Source organism: Bombus huntii, chromosome 15 (genome assembly GCF_024542735.1).
Source record: "Bombus huntii isolate Logan2020A chromosome 15, iyBomHunt1.1, whole genome shotgun sequence".
Lineage (NCBI taxonomy): Eukaryota > Metazoa > Arthropoda > Insecta > Hymenoptera > Apidae > Bombus > Bombus huntii.
In genome coordinates, this window is record NC_066252.1 from 10,138,445 (window position 1) to 10,155,114 (window position 16,670).

The 16,670-nt window shown below is 36.9% G+C and overlaps 3 protein-coding genes and 1 long non-coding RNA gene across 56 annotated transcripts in view; 3 read left to right on the plus strand and 1 right to left on the minus strand.

Moving 5' to 3' along the window:
• The window catches only part of LOC126873960 (microtubule-associated protein futsch), a 34,717-nt gene extending 29,749 nt beyond the window's left edge, over positions 1 to 4,968 (plus strand). For all 50 annotated transcript variants that reach the window (XM_050635418.1, XM_050635421.1, XM_050635389.1 and 47 more), the window contains one exon: positions 14 to 4,968. In XM_050635418.1, the coding sequence (XP_050491375.1) occupies positions 14 to 183 (170 nt within the window). In that variant the 3' untranslated portion in view covers positions 184 to 4,968. The remainder of the gene's footprint in view (positions 1 to 13) is intronic.
• Positions 3,753 to 16,649, minus strand: LOC126873992 (COMM domain-containing protein 4). 3 transcript variants are annotated; one of them, XM_050635507.1, is made up of 8 exons: positions 16,489 to 16,649; positions 6,721 to 6,768; positions 6,485 to 6,556; positions 6,332 to 6,397; positions 5,962 to 6,001; positions 5,592 to 5,792; positions 5,373 to 5,519; positions 3,753 to 5,293 (listed from the first exon to the last, which is right to left on the minus strand). In XM_050635507.1, the coding sequence occupies exons 2-8, from the start codon at positions 6,721 to 6,723 to the stop codon at positions 5,256 to 5,258; spliced, it is 567 nt and encodes a 188-aa protein (XP_050491464.1). In that variant the 5' UTR covers positions 6,724 to 6,768; positions 16,489 to 16,649; the 3' UTR covers positions 3,753 to 5,255. The 3 variants fall into 3 exon arrangements, with proteins under 3 accessions (XP_050491464.1, XP_050491465.1, XP_050491466.1); XM_050635508.1 differs by lacking the exon at positions 16,489 to 16,649 and adding an exon at positions 9,164 to 9,317; XM_050635509.1 differs by lacking the exon at positions 16,489 to 16,649 and adding an exon at positions 7,176 to 7,355.
• LOC126873995 (uncharacterized) lies at positions 7,367 to 9,784 on the plus strand. The gene is made up of 3 exons (XR_007692599.1): positions 7,367 to 8,922; positions 9,316 to 9,482; positions 9,652 to 9,784. It is a non-coding gene; the product is annotated as an uncharacterized LOC126873995 (long non-coding RNA).
• Positions 11,069 to 16,280, plus strand: LOC126873989 (uncharacterized). 2 transcript variants are annotated; one of them, XM_050635492.1, is made up of 4 exons: positions 11,069 to 12,967; positions 14,941 to 15,384; positions 15,643 to 15,727; positions 15,824 to 16,280. In XM_050635492.1, the coding sequence occupies exons 2-4, from the start codon at positions 14,943 to 14,945 to the stop codon at positions 16,008 to 16,010; spliced, it is 714 nt and encodes a 237-aa protein (XP_050491449.1). In that variant the 5' UTR covers positions 11,069 to 12,967; positions 14,941 to 14,942; the 3' UTR covers positions 16,011 to 16,280. The 2 variants fall into 2 exon arrangements, with proteins under 2 accessions (XP_050491449.1, XP_050491450.1); XM_050635493.1 differs by having other exon boundaries at positions 11,069 to 15,384.
• Positions 16,650 to 16,670: the final 21 nt, after the last annotated feature.

The window sequence follows — 16,670 nt, forward strand, 5'->3', positions numbered from 1 at the left end:
CTTTGCTTTTCAGAGGTAACTATGATCCCAACTTACGACACCGACACCCTGGGCTATTGGGTAGCCGACAACGAAGAAGCTCTGGCTGCGAATCACATTGACCTTTCACCTTCAGCATCCCGATGTACGATTAACCTGCAGGACCACGAGACTAGTTGCAGTGCCTATAGACTTGAATTCTAGGGATTGGCAGCCTGCTCAGCCGTAATAGTTGAGTTCTGAGCGGTGTTCAGAGAGTGTACTTGATCGCTTCATTTCTGGACTTGCCGTTTCGCGAATTCCTTACCGTGCCTACTAGCGGTTCATAAAACTTTAGAAAAATCTTAAGGAGAGGCTACATCGAACGACTTGGACGTGGTCGTTCTACGATCCGAATATTTCGTGCCTAATCCCGTATAAATCATAAATACGCAGTTGTTCCTTGTTTTTAAATGCACAGGTTTATTGGATCAACAACTATATTACCACGACCACCGATAACAACATATAGCAGCAACAATAACGACGACAAAAACAATCACGACGAAAACAACAAAAATAACAACACAACAACAACGATAACGACAACAGCGATGAGGACGATAACGTTAACGATGCTCCTTTCTTGCTCTCTCTCTATCTGTTTTCTTTGCTTCCTTCACCTATGATACTTAGATCGAGAATACGATAAAAAGAATGCAATTTTCTCCTGAACACTCGGCCGTGTACGATCTTTGCTGGTACGTGCAAAATTTCGATACGAAGCTGTGAAACGATCACGTTAGAAGCTGTTGCGACAAACGAACCTGGCCTGTTCTCAGTTTTTTTTGGACGTTTACACTCACAAAGTTTAAAGAACGCGTCCTTTGCCTCCATTATCTTTTTATATACACACCTATTACTCGACACTGTTATCGCTTTGGAAGCATCGCTAAAAAAGCCGTAGAAAGATGGAGACACGTAGGAACAACGCAACACAGCCTAGCAATAACACGGACAAGACGTACAAAGGTAAATAGGACGAAACAACGCGTACACATAACGGGCAGATATTGAGGCATCGACCACGTCGATGAAGAAGACAAAAGGATTCTTTGTACATCTTTTATGGTCTTAAGTTCTCGACAAAAATGAATTCGAGTTGGAACATCCAAGGACGTTTCTTCGTCGAACTAACGATCGATCTCCTCGTCGTGAATGTCTACTCGTGTACAGAGATAAACGACTATATACGTCAATCGGGAAGTACCGCGGTGAAACGATCCGAGTCGTGAAACAAAGCGTTTCCAAAGATTCCTAAAGAATGGAAGATATTCGCGCGGTCGCAATCGGATCGAAGCAAACAACAGGAAAAGCGATATAGGAAAACGATCGTCCATATCGTCGATGTTCCATTCCAAATGCCACTTAGGCCCGTTACCTTATAGCGGAGGTAGGTGAATAAAGATAAAGCAAAATCTAAAAAAGGATTCCCTTCTCGATAACGAAGAAAGTAGAATATCAGAAGCAAAACTGAGACGGCGATAAAGTAAAAATCGTACAACATCCATCCAATGGACAAAGTCCACGTTCGATAATCGTATCGGAGTGAACAGCTCTGTTTTTCGACGTTTCGCCCGAGTTTTCGGCCACCTTAAGAACAGAGTTGCTCGTTCCTGTAATATAAATCCGTTTATAGATATTTTTTAGAGATGAGAGTATTTCATTTGCCACGTAACAAAATACCACTTTCTAGAGCGCGCACCGTTTATGAAATTAGACCAAACGATAATCGCGGTGTCGTATCGACGTTGAGAACTGTACAAGGGGTCTACGAATTCCATTGACTCGTTTCCATTCTCTCCTCGCTGTATCTCGCGAAAGAAACGCAACGATTCTGACGATGTTTGCTTTCCAAGGGAATTTCGATGCTCCGCGCGTCCCTATTCCTTTTACGCGTGTCGAACCGAACACCGTAAAAGAAAGCGTTCCAGAAAGTTGACAAACCGTTTAGTTCATTTTGTACTTATTTCAATCAGATCGACGAAATACGACAAACTGCACTCGTGCGGGATGACGATGGCGTGACAATTGCCCGACACATGGTAACGATGACTATACGCGAGACGATTACAACGGTAATCGTAACGGCAATGACGAAAACACGCATTAGTCACGATAACGATTCGATCATGACGATGATCGGTGGTGACAACGATGTGGACAACGCGAACGTAAACGAGAACGGTGACGATTACCGGTTATCGACGATAACGATGGTGATGATGGTGACGATGGTGACGACAATAACGATTACAACGGCGACAATAACGACGAGACGACGACAAATATAGTAACGATGATGGCAATGATGATGATAATCCTTGTAAGAACGATTAGAAATCCGAAAGTATAAGGACGATGATACCTTCCACGTGGATGAAATAAAATTCTGCTTAACGTACGTAACGTAAAGCGAACGTGTTTTCAAGAATTTGAAATACGCGTGTGATCGAGGTAATTTTCATAGAACAAACGTAGCCTTGTAGATTATGAGAACGCATGCTCGTTATGTTCTTAATCGTTTCGTGATAAATGATATATAAGGAAAAATTTATTTTGTGAACGCATATATATATATATATATATATCTGTATACGTGAAAATAACAGATAAGTATCGTTCGTTGAAAGAACGAAAGCGATCTCATCGACCTATTAACAAAATTACCATCGCATTCGATTTCGTGCAAGTTGACAGTTTCAAGTTACAGATAATTGTATTTACTCGGATCGACCACGGAGAATTTGAGAAGAAAATTTCGATGGAAATGTCTCGAATAACGAAAGACCGAAGGCATTAAAACTGAGCATAGCGAAAGGCCTATAATATCGATCGGTTTTCACACCCGTTGTACGAAAACGATCGTCTTACGAATGTTACCAGGTTCGTGAAAGGAAAAAGGCAGAGTTAAGAAGAGAAACGTACGTTCTGCCGATTGTGATTGTCTTACGATAACTCAAGGTCCAATAAATGCTCTAGTTAGTGTGTAAGTTTTTTACTGCTCGTTTAACGCAGTTTGCTCGTCAACGATCGCTTATTTGCTCCTCCGTGTGTATATTTCATCTACTTATTTACGCATTTACTTTTCCATCTTTTACATCTTTGTAATTTAGGTTTATACGTAAGATCTTTGGACGAGAGGTTTAAAGAAGTTTGGTCTAAACGAAAATACGTTTGCTACGTATTATCTTCGATATAATTATTACTATCATCATCATTATCGTTATTACTACTACTGCCGCTGCTACTATGCTCGTTATTACCATTGTCATTGCTATTATTTATTATTATTTATTAGTCCTCCTAATATTATCGCTGTTCGTACTATCGCTATTGTCATTGTTATTCTAACAAAATCGTTATGATTATCGCCATCATCATTATGATTATCATAATCATCGCGTTACTATTATGTATTATTAATAACCATTATCGTATCGTTACAGTCATCATCTCTATTATTGTCACTGTTATTATTGTTATTGTTGTTGTTGTTGTTGCATTGTTATGTTTACCATCGTCATTGGCATGGTCGTATCGTCATTGTCACCATCGTCATCGTGGACGAGAATTTTGTCGCTTGCGACGAGAGAAAGAAAGAAGGAACAGATGAATGAAACTGAAGAAAACGTAAATGCGCGATAGCGATAAAACCATGTGTGTACCTATGTATTTATGTATTATTTATTGACAAACTAACGACGACCAGCTATTTAGGTAGGATATTAAAATTATGAAATTGAATATGTAACGAGAACGATCGAAACGAGTAAACAAACACAGTTATATTAACATTGGTAAAACGAAGCGAATGGTTAGGTATGCGCTCGTCCTCGACGAGCTAACGAAGATGAAAGAGAATTTTAATTAAAAAGAAACGAGGATGAATATAAAAGTTAAGAACGAGCTTTCATTAAGACAGTTTAGATTAAATATAAAGAAGAACAAAAAGGTATATATATAAATATATATATATATATGAACACACACAAACACACAGACACAGACACAGACACATACGTACAAACCGTGCGTATGCACATACATAATACATGCATACGACGCAAGAAATATACATATAATATATGAATGGAAAGTCAGAGACAAAATAAAAAAACTAGAAAGAAATCTAATTCCGGGAGGAAAAAGAATATGCGAAGGATTAAGAAGTGCGAACCTCGACACCTGTACGAACCCCTAAATCGCGATGCTTAACGGGTGTGAGAACGGTGATACGGTTTTATTTGAATATCAACTTAAAAAGAGCGTCGTATGAAGTGTGTTTCATACGCCCTTAACACGTATCCGACACTCGAGCGTATCGGGGTAAGGGCTCACGTTCGAATTTTGGCATGTGTTTTTAAAGAGATTTTGCTGGATCAAAAAGAGTACATTGTACGAAGCAACGTCGAATCAGCGATCAAACGAGACGAATGCAAAAAGGGACAAAATGTTGAAAAGACAGAAAAAAAAAAAAAAATGAAAAAGAAAAGTAAAGCAATCGGTCTACCGAGACATGATAAATCAAGAGTTTGTTTACTCCACGCGAAATATCGGATACGCTAATGTTCTAGTCAGAAGAAAATCTCGTTTCCTAATATTAAAAAAATCATCTAGTCATTCTTCTTCACAGTCGATTTTCTGCCGTTACGAGACTGCGCCGCAGATGTAAGACGAAGTACAGTTTTTCACAATTGTATTTATTATACAAATCGCGGTTCTCACCCCTTGAAGCGCATCAGCGCGTCGTGTTTTTCGAATAACGAATTAAACAAAAAAAAAAAAAACTTACTGTGGAGTGTTCATGGTGCTATAATTACTATTATTATTATGATTATGGTTATGATTATGATTATTATGATTATGATTATTATTATTACTATAGAAATAACAATGTTATGCTATATGACAAAAAATGATAATATAATAAATATACATTATACCTTAGCAATACTCTTTCCTTGTACTCTCGTGTTTTTCATTTACTTAAAAACTTTTTGTTTTTAATTTGGAGAGATATTTATTTTCGATAAAGTACGTATATTCCCTCTTCATCCTTTACCGGAAATGTTTGTCGCTTTTATTACGAAATATTGATTTCTGTCGAAAATAAAGAACAAAATATTTTCATTTTGCAATGTTATTATTGACGACGTTATATAGTTTACAATATTCTTATCGATGAAGATGATCACGCTGTGTGTACCGTTGCATAGAATGTAATTTTCAAGTATTTAAAGATTTTCCATCAAGGATTTGGCTCTTCTTAGTTCTAGAAAAAACGGAAAAACAAACGAACGAGTTAAATGCGAACAATACCAATCTTTCGTTTGCCAAATTCTAATCCTCACCTGTCAGTAGAACGTGAACGTCCTTTTTTGATATATTAATAACGGAATCTTCTACGTTTCCGTCCAGTTTCTTCAATTTGAGAGACACCGTGGAGAATGGCGTGGAATTGTCGCAGGATAGAACTTCGATCGACGATAATCTGCTGACTGCAAAACCATAGAATTTTCCAATTAGAATTCGCGTCAATCACGCGGCTAATCCAAAAGACGTTTAATTACCTCTTAAAGACTGCGAAGAAAGTGCAGCCGTAATTTGAGGACAATGATCCGTATGTAGTCTGGCAATCGCAGCACTGTGTTCGCGAGGTAGTCCCAGCTGTTGTAACTCACTGCTTAGATCAGCAGCGGAAACGCCATATCGGGCGGACGATGTGAAAATTAATTCGAGAGCTGCCACCATAGCCTTTGCGTCGTTTAATTCTTCGCGAAGGGTAGGAAATAGGAAAGGAGGATAAAGAAAAATTGTTACGCACATTGATCACACATACGAATAAAATGAATAAAGAGAGAAACGAATTTTTGTGTATGAAACGAGAAAACAATACACTTGTACTTACTGTTTGATGCAGTAAAATTGATTTCCACTTACCAACCTTAGCGTCTTGAGTAATTTTTCTGACCTTCTCCTCCTTGAAAAGAAAAAGTATTCCGAAATTGATATTACTCTTCTAAAAATAACAACGATAGCGACAGAGACAGAACAAATAGTATAACATAAAACTCTTTTTCGCTTAGATTTCAGTATCTAAGATCTCCTCTATCGTTTTTTCTTTCCTTTTTAACAACATAACGCGTTATCCTATTTTTCTCTGCCCGACTAAAATTTTCTGCAGGATATTTATTCCTAATCTTTATTCTTTGTTAAAACCAATCTTTATCTCTTATACGGGCACGACTAAATCCGACAAGCTCGCAAAATTATTATTTTGAAATATAGATCATCAAGAATTAATACTCACATCGAGATCTCTCTCCGTAAGATACTTTGCAACCGTTTGGCCCAGTATTTTGATTTTGATTGATGTCTGCGACAAAATAATTAAACTTTCAAGGATCGTGGCGTACTCGATCGAGAAGTGAAAACTGTCTGTGATATTGAAACGAAATTGTACCATACGTGACAACGTGTTGATCTCAGCCAGCAACCAATCGGGGCAATCCCCATCGCCTAAAAATCTGAATTTCTACGAACAAACGAGAGAAATAAAATGCACGTTGTTTCTGTCGATTTTCTGCCTAGAATTTTGCGTAGTTACCACGCGTAATTGCACCCACTTCAAAAATAAACTATATCGCCAAATGTATTATATTACCGTATAACTTATAATAGATAAGCAGATTATCTCACCATGGTTTATCGATTTCTTCTGAAATATCGGATGTATCGGTTCTTGATCTGAAAAGAACACCCATAAATGTTTAAATCGATCGATAAAACGAAAGAACACATACTTGACGTGAAATCAAATGAACGGCCAGTATGTGAACGACGTAGTGGACGAATTCTTACGATTTTACGACTATCAATATCTACGATCTACGACTCGCAAAAAGAAAAAGAAAAATTAGGGAAGATCGTTGTTTAGGCCAGAGAATCAAAATTTTGTTTGAACTCGATCGGTTTAAAGGGGTAAAAGCTAGAAGATATGCCGACGAAAGGGATTACATCAAACGTAAGTAAGTTGATACGCGCTCTTGGTTACCTCCTACTTGATTCGGTTACACAACGTACTATCACATTAAACACGATTGCATGTTCTTTCTCGCATCATAACGTTTTTATGGTTATAAGTAAGTACTTACGCGTCTTTCATGACGCAGAAAGAAACAGCGTACTTATATTCAATCCCTTTCCAGTTTACATTGTAAATATCTGTTTCATTGAACGTATTGCAAACTATATTGCACGTTATCGATATTTTTGTTTGTACGACGTAGTTTGATTATAGTTTGTTGATTTTCTGACTTCTTTCCTACCATTTAACGACTAAAAAAAGAACAAAGTACTTTCACATGGAATAATTAAAGAGGGAAACATCCTGACAGATTCGACGACACATACACGATGTATTTTATAAGAAGCGTATAATATTAGTTTAATTTAATCTCAACTTAATTAAACCTCCATCTGCATACCGTTTTCGAATCAGCAAATTTCCATTCTTTCGATATTTTTGTTTGAACGTTGCTTCGCTAATAAAATTTAGGTAACACGTTACGATGCGAATCGAGTGACATTCTAGAAGCTTGGAAGAGCTTTTATCCAAGAATTTTTGGAGATTTGTTAAAACACAAAGGTATAAACAAAGCCGAATGGTCTTAAACGACTCGGTATAGGAACAAAGTCGGTAAAAATAAAGTTGCAGTCGGAAGATTAATATTAAAAATTGTAGGGACAATGTGCATCGTCTTGAAGTATATAAATGATCGAGTCGGTGTTGAAAATGTTAAAATACAAAATAACATTTTCTGTTATGACAAGCGTGACCAGCGTGAAACGCATTTCCCTTGATGACAGGAATTTTTCGACGAAAGAACAAGAACACGGAAGAAACTTATAACCTAAAGTCATCAGGATGTTTGCGTTTCGTGGCAGGGTAAATTCCCCATACAATTCTCCTAATCTCTCGACCGCAACGAGGTCGCCCGTAGGATTCGCGAACGAGTACCATAAATACGGCAGAAACGGTCATTTCGAGTCCATTCTTCGCGTTCGACTCGTCGTGCAACGACGAAACAGTGATCGTGGTCGGTTGTTACAACAGGTAGGTCCACATCTCGCATTAACTGTTACGTTACCGATCATAATTGTTCGAACGAGATCGATATTTCGAAATAGACAGAATATCTTTAAATAATTTTTGAAATCCAATTGTTGCAAGGCATCGGGGACGAAAGTTTAGCGCGACGTATTGTTAAAATTTAAAAATACATAATCTTAAAACACTGTAAGTGCCAAGAAGCAAGATGTTCAGGAGGAGAAGAATCCTTATGCATCAATGCAGTCGAAATTGGTGAAAAAGACAAGTGTATTTGTAGAAAACTCTGTACGTGTTACCATTTGTAGTTGTATTATATTATATTATTATGTTATGTTGTTCTGTTTTATAGTTAGTTCCATTCATCTAATTTCTCTCTGTGGAAACGCCATCTTCTAGCATTATTAATAAATATTTAGAAAGCGAAATTGCACTCAAATTCTATACCGCGATATTTCCACTGGTATATAGAACATTTTTCAATAAAAAGTCAAAGTTTTTCAATTTTGGCACTTACAATGTTTCCTACGAGCGCTCCTCGGTTATAAACAGTTACTATGTATATAGGGTGTTTTCGAAATCGTGGTACAACAGGAAAGGGGGTCGAAAATATCGCCTGATATAAAAGTAAGTCGAAAATATGGACTACAATTTTTTCATACGGAGTTTCGTCTTCGAGAATGTAATATTTTGTATATTTTGTAGGAATGACGAGATCCCTCCTTACGCTAGCGCTCTTATCAGCGGTGGCATGCAATATCGATGCGACGAAGATAAAGGACACTTCTATGGTAAATGTGCACGAACTTGTCGCATCGTAAGAGTTAAATATTCTGATTATGCAAAACTATGCGTTACTAATTATGAATTACTCTGCTAAATTAATTCTTATCAATTTTTTTTTTGCCATCGATGTATTATTATTACTTTTGTCACATTTTAATGAGTAAACTCTTAAAAGGTTACACCAACTCCTTATTGATTACGACAAGAAAAAGAAGGAAAAGAGAAAAGAAAAACACTTGTACGTACGAAGAAGTACAGTTTCCTCCCTGGAGTCGCGTTTCATCTTCTACTTCTTGTTTGCTTCGTAACAATATTTATAACGAACAGTTCTTGTCCACCGTTTAAACGCCAGACCGTTCACCGCCCTCGCTGATATTTAAAAATATCACAATTTTTAGGAAAGCATAAACGATGAAGCGACACCGACGTTCAATCTGAATGTGCGTTGTTCGGGGAAACATGGAAGACGCGGATCGTGGCAAGACGCCATTTGTTTCGAAATCGATGACGATTCCTCGCGAGAGGCTACTAAATCGCTGAAACTCACACCTTTTACAGCGAACAGGTAATCGTCCAAAATACATATTTCATATAAATACGCTATCGTCCATAAGTCGTCACGTGTTTGTTAATTTTAAACATAATTTTCGATAAATGTACTATGTGTTCCGCGACCTATGGACGCTACTTCTGTACTATATGCAAATAATTACAAAGTTTATCGTGTTACAAAGATACGTGGACCCAAGTGGCAAACAATCGCAATATGATAGCTGGAATCTGGCAAAGAGAATAGGAGCCGAGCACGTAGGACGTCGTATCCTGAATCCTACCATACCGAGATCGGTAGACTTCCGCAAACTACTGAAAAGAGACGATCGTTTCGCATCGTTTAATTCGAAGAAATGTTGCTATCATCGACAATTAGGCTTGGAAAAACAAAATCCATTCTACGTGGAGGAACCAACATGGATCGAAATTGATAATGATCGCAAGGAGAAGCATTCGCGTCATAGCCGTTTGGAGACGATCGATCCATTTATCATTTCTCGGGGAAAGAAGTTTCACGAAAAATTAAGAAATATCGTGAGCGACTCGAAGAGAGGAGAATCGCCGATCGAGTACGAAGATCCGAATGTTATCCTGGCGGACGATCCGAAAACGATCGAGTCAACGACGGAAGATGGAAGATCGACGTATGCGAATTCGCGACTCGAAAGAAACAAAAATAACGACAACTACGACGACGGCGGTGATAACGATGAAGAAGAGAAAAATCTGAAAAGGACGGATGACAAATGTATCGACCATTTACGATCAAATAACTATGAGAATTCGTTGTTTGCCACGCGAAGGAAAAGGGCGTACGACGAGCGAAAGATATATTCGAAAAACGAGGAAAAGAGCGGGAGATTCGAAAAAGTGGAGTCAACGTTTGACAAACAGAAAGACATGCGTGGAGCGGATTTTAGAAAAATACCGGCGACGTATCGTTCGAAAGACGAAATAGTCTCACGTCCGATTTACACGCCTCGACTGACGACATTTCACATGCCGATCGAATTGGCTCGCGTTTCGAGGAACGCGATTGGCGAGAAGGGTAATTCTGTTTTATTTCACGTTCGAATGAAACGCGACTCGAACACGGCAAACAGTGCCTCCGTCGTCGTAAAGAATATTGTGGTCGAATCTACGTACCGACCAAATTGGCGGTACAGACATGTTCGTAAAACGACGCCGACTATCTTGGCTTATCTCGAAAGAGAGCGAAGGGGTAGTGTCGGTTATGACATGCTGGATAGCATACTCAGGCAACCTTACTTCATTTCCAAAGGTAAAAGAACTAATAATCGGCACGACGAGAAGATATTATCCGAACGATTAGAATCGAAAGAATTCGAATCGATGATAGATAGCTTCGTGGATAGAGGAAAGTTGAGGGAAGATTTGAAATGCGATTCGAATACATGCAAGGATCGTTTTAGCGAAAGAGAAAGGAGAACAAAGAAACTCCAAGATCACCTTTATGGGGTAAAAACGAAGGGAATTGTTAAAGACTTATTATCCAAGTTTGATCCCTTTTATGCGTCCAGAGGTAAAAGAGTGTTGTTACCATCACTGAACGAATCATTCTGATTAAATGCTAATTGTTCTTACCTAAAGTGTTTCTCAAAAAATTAAGATCTTTTTGGCAACGAACTGGTTGGTGTTTCGCGATCGTTTCCAATTAGAGCGAAGCGAAACACTTGTTTTACAATTGAAAATTTCAGTTTGTCTAAAAGAATGTCTTCATATGTATCGTTTAGGCTTATGAATTTGAAAGATTTCGTGTGGCGAAATGTAATTTTTCTCGTTTGAACGTTCGTAGTTGATTGTCATTCGAATAATGTTAAATTACATCAAATTGGACGTATTATACGAATGTATATATAACATTTCACCGGAATCTTTACGTTTGCGAGCAAAGGAAACGCTAAAGCGAATACACCTACAAACAAAGAATGTTAAACGTTCCGAAGAAACGTATTGACCGAATAAATCTACCGACTGGACTTAATAGCACCGTGTTACCCGTTTAACCATAATTTTAAGCAAGTTATTTTGCTTTATCATCACAATTATACGCTTACCTAATGCTTACGTATTTTATGAAGATCATTTCACTCGCGTCTGTATACAACATCTGTATCTACTTGAATCGCTATACTTAATATTCCTAAAAACGAATGATCAGACCTTGGCCTTGTTTGTTCTTCAAAAATCGCGCGATCCGAGTAAATTTATAGAAAGAAAACCTCTGATAATAGTTCATCGTTCTTCGATTTCTACTGTACTCTGATCGAAACGGCGAGCAATTCTTTTGGTGAGATTGAAATTAAAATGATGATCAACAGGCTGTTGCTTCCGTTTGTCTTTACTCTTGCCTGTTCACCGTAAAATTTGACGTTACGCATTACCCTGAGCTGAAATTTACGACGTAATCTTTCAAAGTGCGAAGAAACGCATTTTTAACCGATACGCACATATGCTACCTCCGTCTCTTCTCGCATATTCACTTTGTCATTGTATTCGCAAAATGTCACCGTACTTTACAAAGCAAAAGACAAGCGTTTAACACCGTTGCCTCGTTTCCTTGGATTACGGGCCTGAATTCAAGAAAAATTCGACGGATTTCCCTGCTGTTCGCGCTTTCCAAAGCCACGCAAACGTATAGACTTTGATCGAGTGTCAATGGTAGTCGTTATCTTAATGTGTTTCATCGCGTATTATAGAAATAAATTATTGAATGATGATTAACAGTCATCGTCTGTTTTAATTCACAAATGAAAGATAAGGTAAAGCTAATTTCAGCGGAATACGATATTACTTGACGAATGTAGCCAACTCTGGCGAAGACCTCTGATAACCAATTATTCTACAATAAAATAATATATTACGACAAATTAAAACCTGCACTAAACAACGTCGCCCGATCTAACAAAAGAATGATAGGACAAGGGAGGCGAAGTTTTACGTTCGTTATCATCGACGATATAACAATTTGCAACATCATTCCGCTCCTTTTCCTGCCCCGTTTCGTTTCTGGTTTCTCTTGTTCTTTCCTAGAAGATGGATTTATGTAATAACGTAAATAGGAATCAACGTGCAGTAGCGAAATAGAAAGAGAAAGAGAGGGAGAGAGAGATAGAGAGAGAGAGAGAGAGAGAGAGAGATAGAGAGAGAAAAGCATTAAGCGTGAGCAATAATAGCAGCATGGATGAAAAGGGCGGTTAAAAATCGGGGTTGCTCTTTCGAAGCAAGGAGAGTGCGCTGCGGAAGCACGTGGCGGGTATAAGAAGAGCCGCGCGTATCGTTACTAGTCACTGTACATCTTATTTTAGCGGAGCTCGCAAGTGTCGCGCGTACTGTACAATATATTTGCATAGAACTGAAAGGAACGGTGGTGAGACGATTTTTCGTAATCGTAACATCCCATTAAGTGAAGAATTAGTTTTCGAAACAGAAACTGCGGATAGGTTTCAACAGTGAAATACGATACCAGTGTAAGAGGTAAGCGGCAGCTCTTAACGTGACAAATTAAAAAAGTTCGCTAATTGATCCTTCTCACCAATATTATTAATCTCTTCGTTACTAGACGATAAAACTCTAAGAGTGAATTAAAATTAACAAGAAGAAGATACAACGAGTTTAAACGATAGTGATCTAAAAATATTTTTATTTAGTAAGAGAGGATTAGTTTTATTTAATGTGCTAACCGATGATACATTTCGTCTTTTTTGGAGCTTTCATTTGTTAAATCATTGAAAACGGCAACGAAGGGGTTGCAGAAATTAACGTTGATTCGTCGACTTATTTAATTTGTTGCATATTGTGTATTATAGGGAAGTGTGTTTAGTACGCGTAAGAAAAAAGAGAATTTCTAGATCCTTTGACACGTAATTTTCTCATCTAAAATTATTCTAGATTGATAGATACGGCCTGACAGATACGAATATTTTCTGAAAATTTGATCTGACACGTATTTTGCATCGAATCACAGGACATACGAAAATTAAATTAAGTCGAAAACATAGTTTCTCTATTTCTGACATTTAATGTAACGAAGGTTTGTTAAAAAAAAAAGGGGGGAAACCGAAAAGATCTAAAAATGAACATTTCGAGAGAAAAAGGTTCCTTTCAAATATGATATTGCAGGACGTAAATGGTTTGTGAAAAAGAATAAGCCGATGACAGGTTTGAAAGTGCTTGTTAATTGTTTTAACAAGTTTTAACGAAAATGCTCTGTTGCTTCCACTTGATGCAACACATCCTTCAACTATATATAACACAAAACATAATAAATATAATAAAATATAGTAAAAAAATAGATATATAATATATAGTAAGAGAAATATATGAATATATATACATATTTTTTCGTATTCTGTTAAATTAAATGTTCTTTCACAGTTCATATAGGGCTCTGATAATAAATATAAAGATTCTCTAAAAATTACTTTCAAAATATCGGATTTATTTTAATTTTGCTCGATGACCGAAGATAACACGAAAGAAATGATGAAAATATAAAGGAGAAATTATCAAATCGGATATTCCACGTTAAATTTATCCGCTGTGTTTGCACATATTTAAGAAAGTATATGAAACGCGCATATAATATAAATGCGACTATTTCGCAAGGATGAAAGTAATGCGACTTTAATAGGGACGTACAATTAGTAGATTATTTTTAGAGGGAATTGAGGGAGGCAACGTACTTCTGCATATAAGAATTATACTTCTCCATAAAGATTTCATGCAGTTAATATAGTATTTACTTTTACATTGCACATGCATATTTAGATCCAACAAATGGAAGGTTTAGCCTCTTTTCATGGTTTTTCTCAGAAACGATTTGATCCTACTATGAAATCGTAATGTGTATGCATTGTCAGTTAACAAAGTTAAAAATGAAACGCGATTCCGGCAGTTTGCAATTTTATCGTATAAAATTTAGTACATTATACTTGATGAAAATTAAGCATCATTATTCTGTTCCCTCTCAATATTTGTTTGCGTATAAAAGCAAATGACAATGCTCACGTATGTTTCCCATATCCGACATTCATCTCTTTTCGTACTCTTTGCAATTATATTATATGATATAGCGAAGAATGCTAAATATGAAGCATATTCAAGCGTGTACGTGTATGCGCTACATCTCGTACTACATACGTACTTAATCGAGCTTTTTGTTATCCATTTTCATTCTATTTTGGGTTTATTAATTAATCGGATAGTTGTTTAACCTTTCAATAATGTAGCTGAAGAAAGATTCGTGCAAATGTAATACTACAAATCTTATACCTTAAATGTCAATTTCTGTTAATTGCTTAGTTGTTTCCCAAAAAAGGTTGAAAATATGTATTTTTTATATTTTGTACCAGCAGCGAAGAGAATGTCGAAGAAATAGAGAAAATTATATTCTAAAACGTTCATTTGTATCTATCATCTGTTATTTCTACCAAATTAATTTGTTTTAGGCATGTGGTTGATGTTTGCTATAGTTTCCCTTTTGATACGCGCGATTCTCGCAAGTTCAGAAATCGACGATATAGTCCTACCGGACATAATGGACCTGGAAAACGAAAGCAACGATATACTAACCGATAATTATACCGACAGACCTGGGAACGATATATGGAAAGTGTGGAAAAAGACATCGTTCGACCCTTGGAGTGGTAAACGAGCAAAAGAGTATTCTCGATCGAAAGTCGACTCACAAGGGAAACGAACGAAACTTACACACGATTGGTACGATCGAGACACACCTACGAATGAATTTAGCAATGTTAAAAGAATAACAGAAAGTGTCGAATGGACTCCTTTTAATAGTTGGGGTGGAAAAAGAGCGGAGAAACTGAACAATCGAGATTCAGTTTTAGCATTAACGAGAGATCCTCATAACCTCCACCTGATGGCAAAAGGTAAGTTATAAAATAAGATGCACGTTTAAACCGTTCGCTTTCAGAAATCCAAAATGACTCGATGCTGTTTGCATTTGTTTTGAATACATCATACTACGCGAATCAAGATCGTAATTGGATCATGTTGTATGCTATCTACCGTTGTGTTCGCAAACAAGCTCGAATTACAGATTTAACATAAAATCCTAAATTAATAAAGTTAGCAAATCACAGGATTTGTAATCAATTTGCTTTGTTTCAAAGATAAACTCATTGCAGGAAGAAAACTTGGCGACGAAAAACTCTCGATCGAAACGAAGAATTGGTTATCTTCTATGTGTAACACCTGCGCCAAAAAACATTGGTTCGTAATTAAAATCTTTTTAAAGACATATGTCAATGATAAATTGTCCTCGACAGTTTTCATTCTTCGTTTATTTTGGTAATATAATCTCATTAGTTGCAGTGAAATTGAGAAGAAAACGAAGCAAAACGAACAATATGAGAAACCCAGAGCGTGGGGTCCATGGCATGGGAAAAGAAGTTTAAAAACATATACCTTCCGTTTTGGAAATGAGTACTTCACGGTACCGGCCGATTCTATAAAAGACGAGAGGAATTTTTCTCCTTTCAGAAAACATAATTAATCGCACACTGATTATTCTATCCGATTAGATAAATCCATAGAACGTCATAAAATTTGTAAAGCAGTTTGGCGCGTTCGATTCTATTCTACTTTGTACAATCGTGTATCTTCTGTTTGGAACACGTTTATCCGATCTAATTGTGCAGGAGGTTGGGAATAAATAAGTTCTTTAATATCTGTAACATTCGAATTTTGGATGCGAAATATGTCAAGTGGTGTATGTACACATATGTATTATATAGCATTATGAATAAATATCTGTTTAATCAGAGTTCCCCTGCGGATTCTATGCGTGTTTATTTTATATACCACACGTATTGTTTTCACATTTATTCTACATTTATTTCAAGACCGATGCATATGTATATTATGCATATATGCATATTTATATTAGTATAACTTATTAAATAACTTATTATTATAACTTATTAAATGTTTTCGTTAAAATTTTAATTGGTTTTATCGTGGACATTACTTACCAACAATTGGAATTTATGCTTGAAGAGTGACAGATTCGCATGTATAGGTTAGAAATTGATCACCTCGTACATTGCGTACCGTATGACGGTACGACCGTACCATTGCACACGATAACAATACAGGTTAGCCAACCTTAAGAAAATACAACGACAGCTTCATTTGGTTGTGATTCTGTGATAGT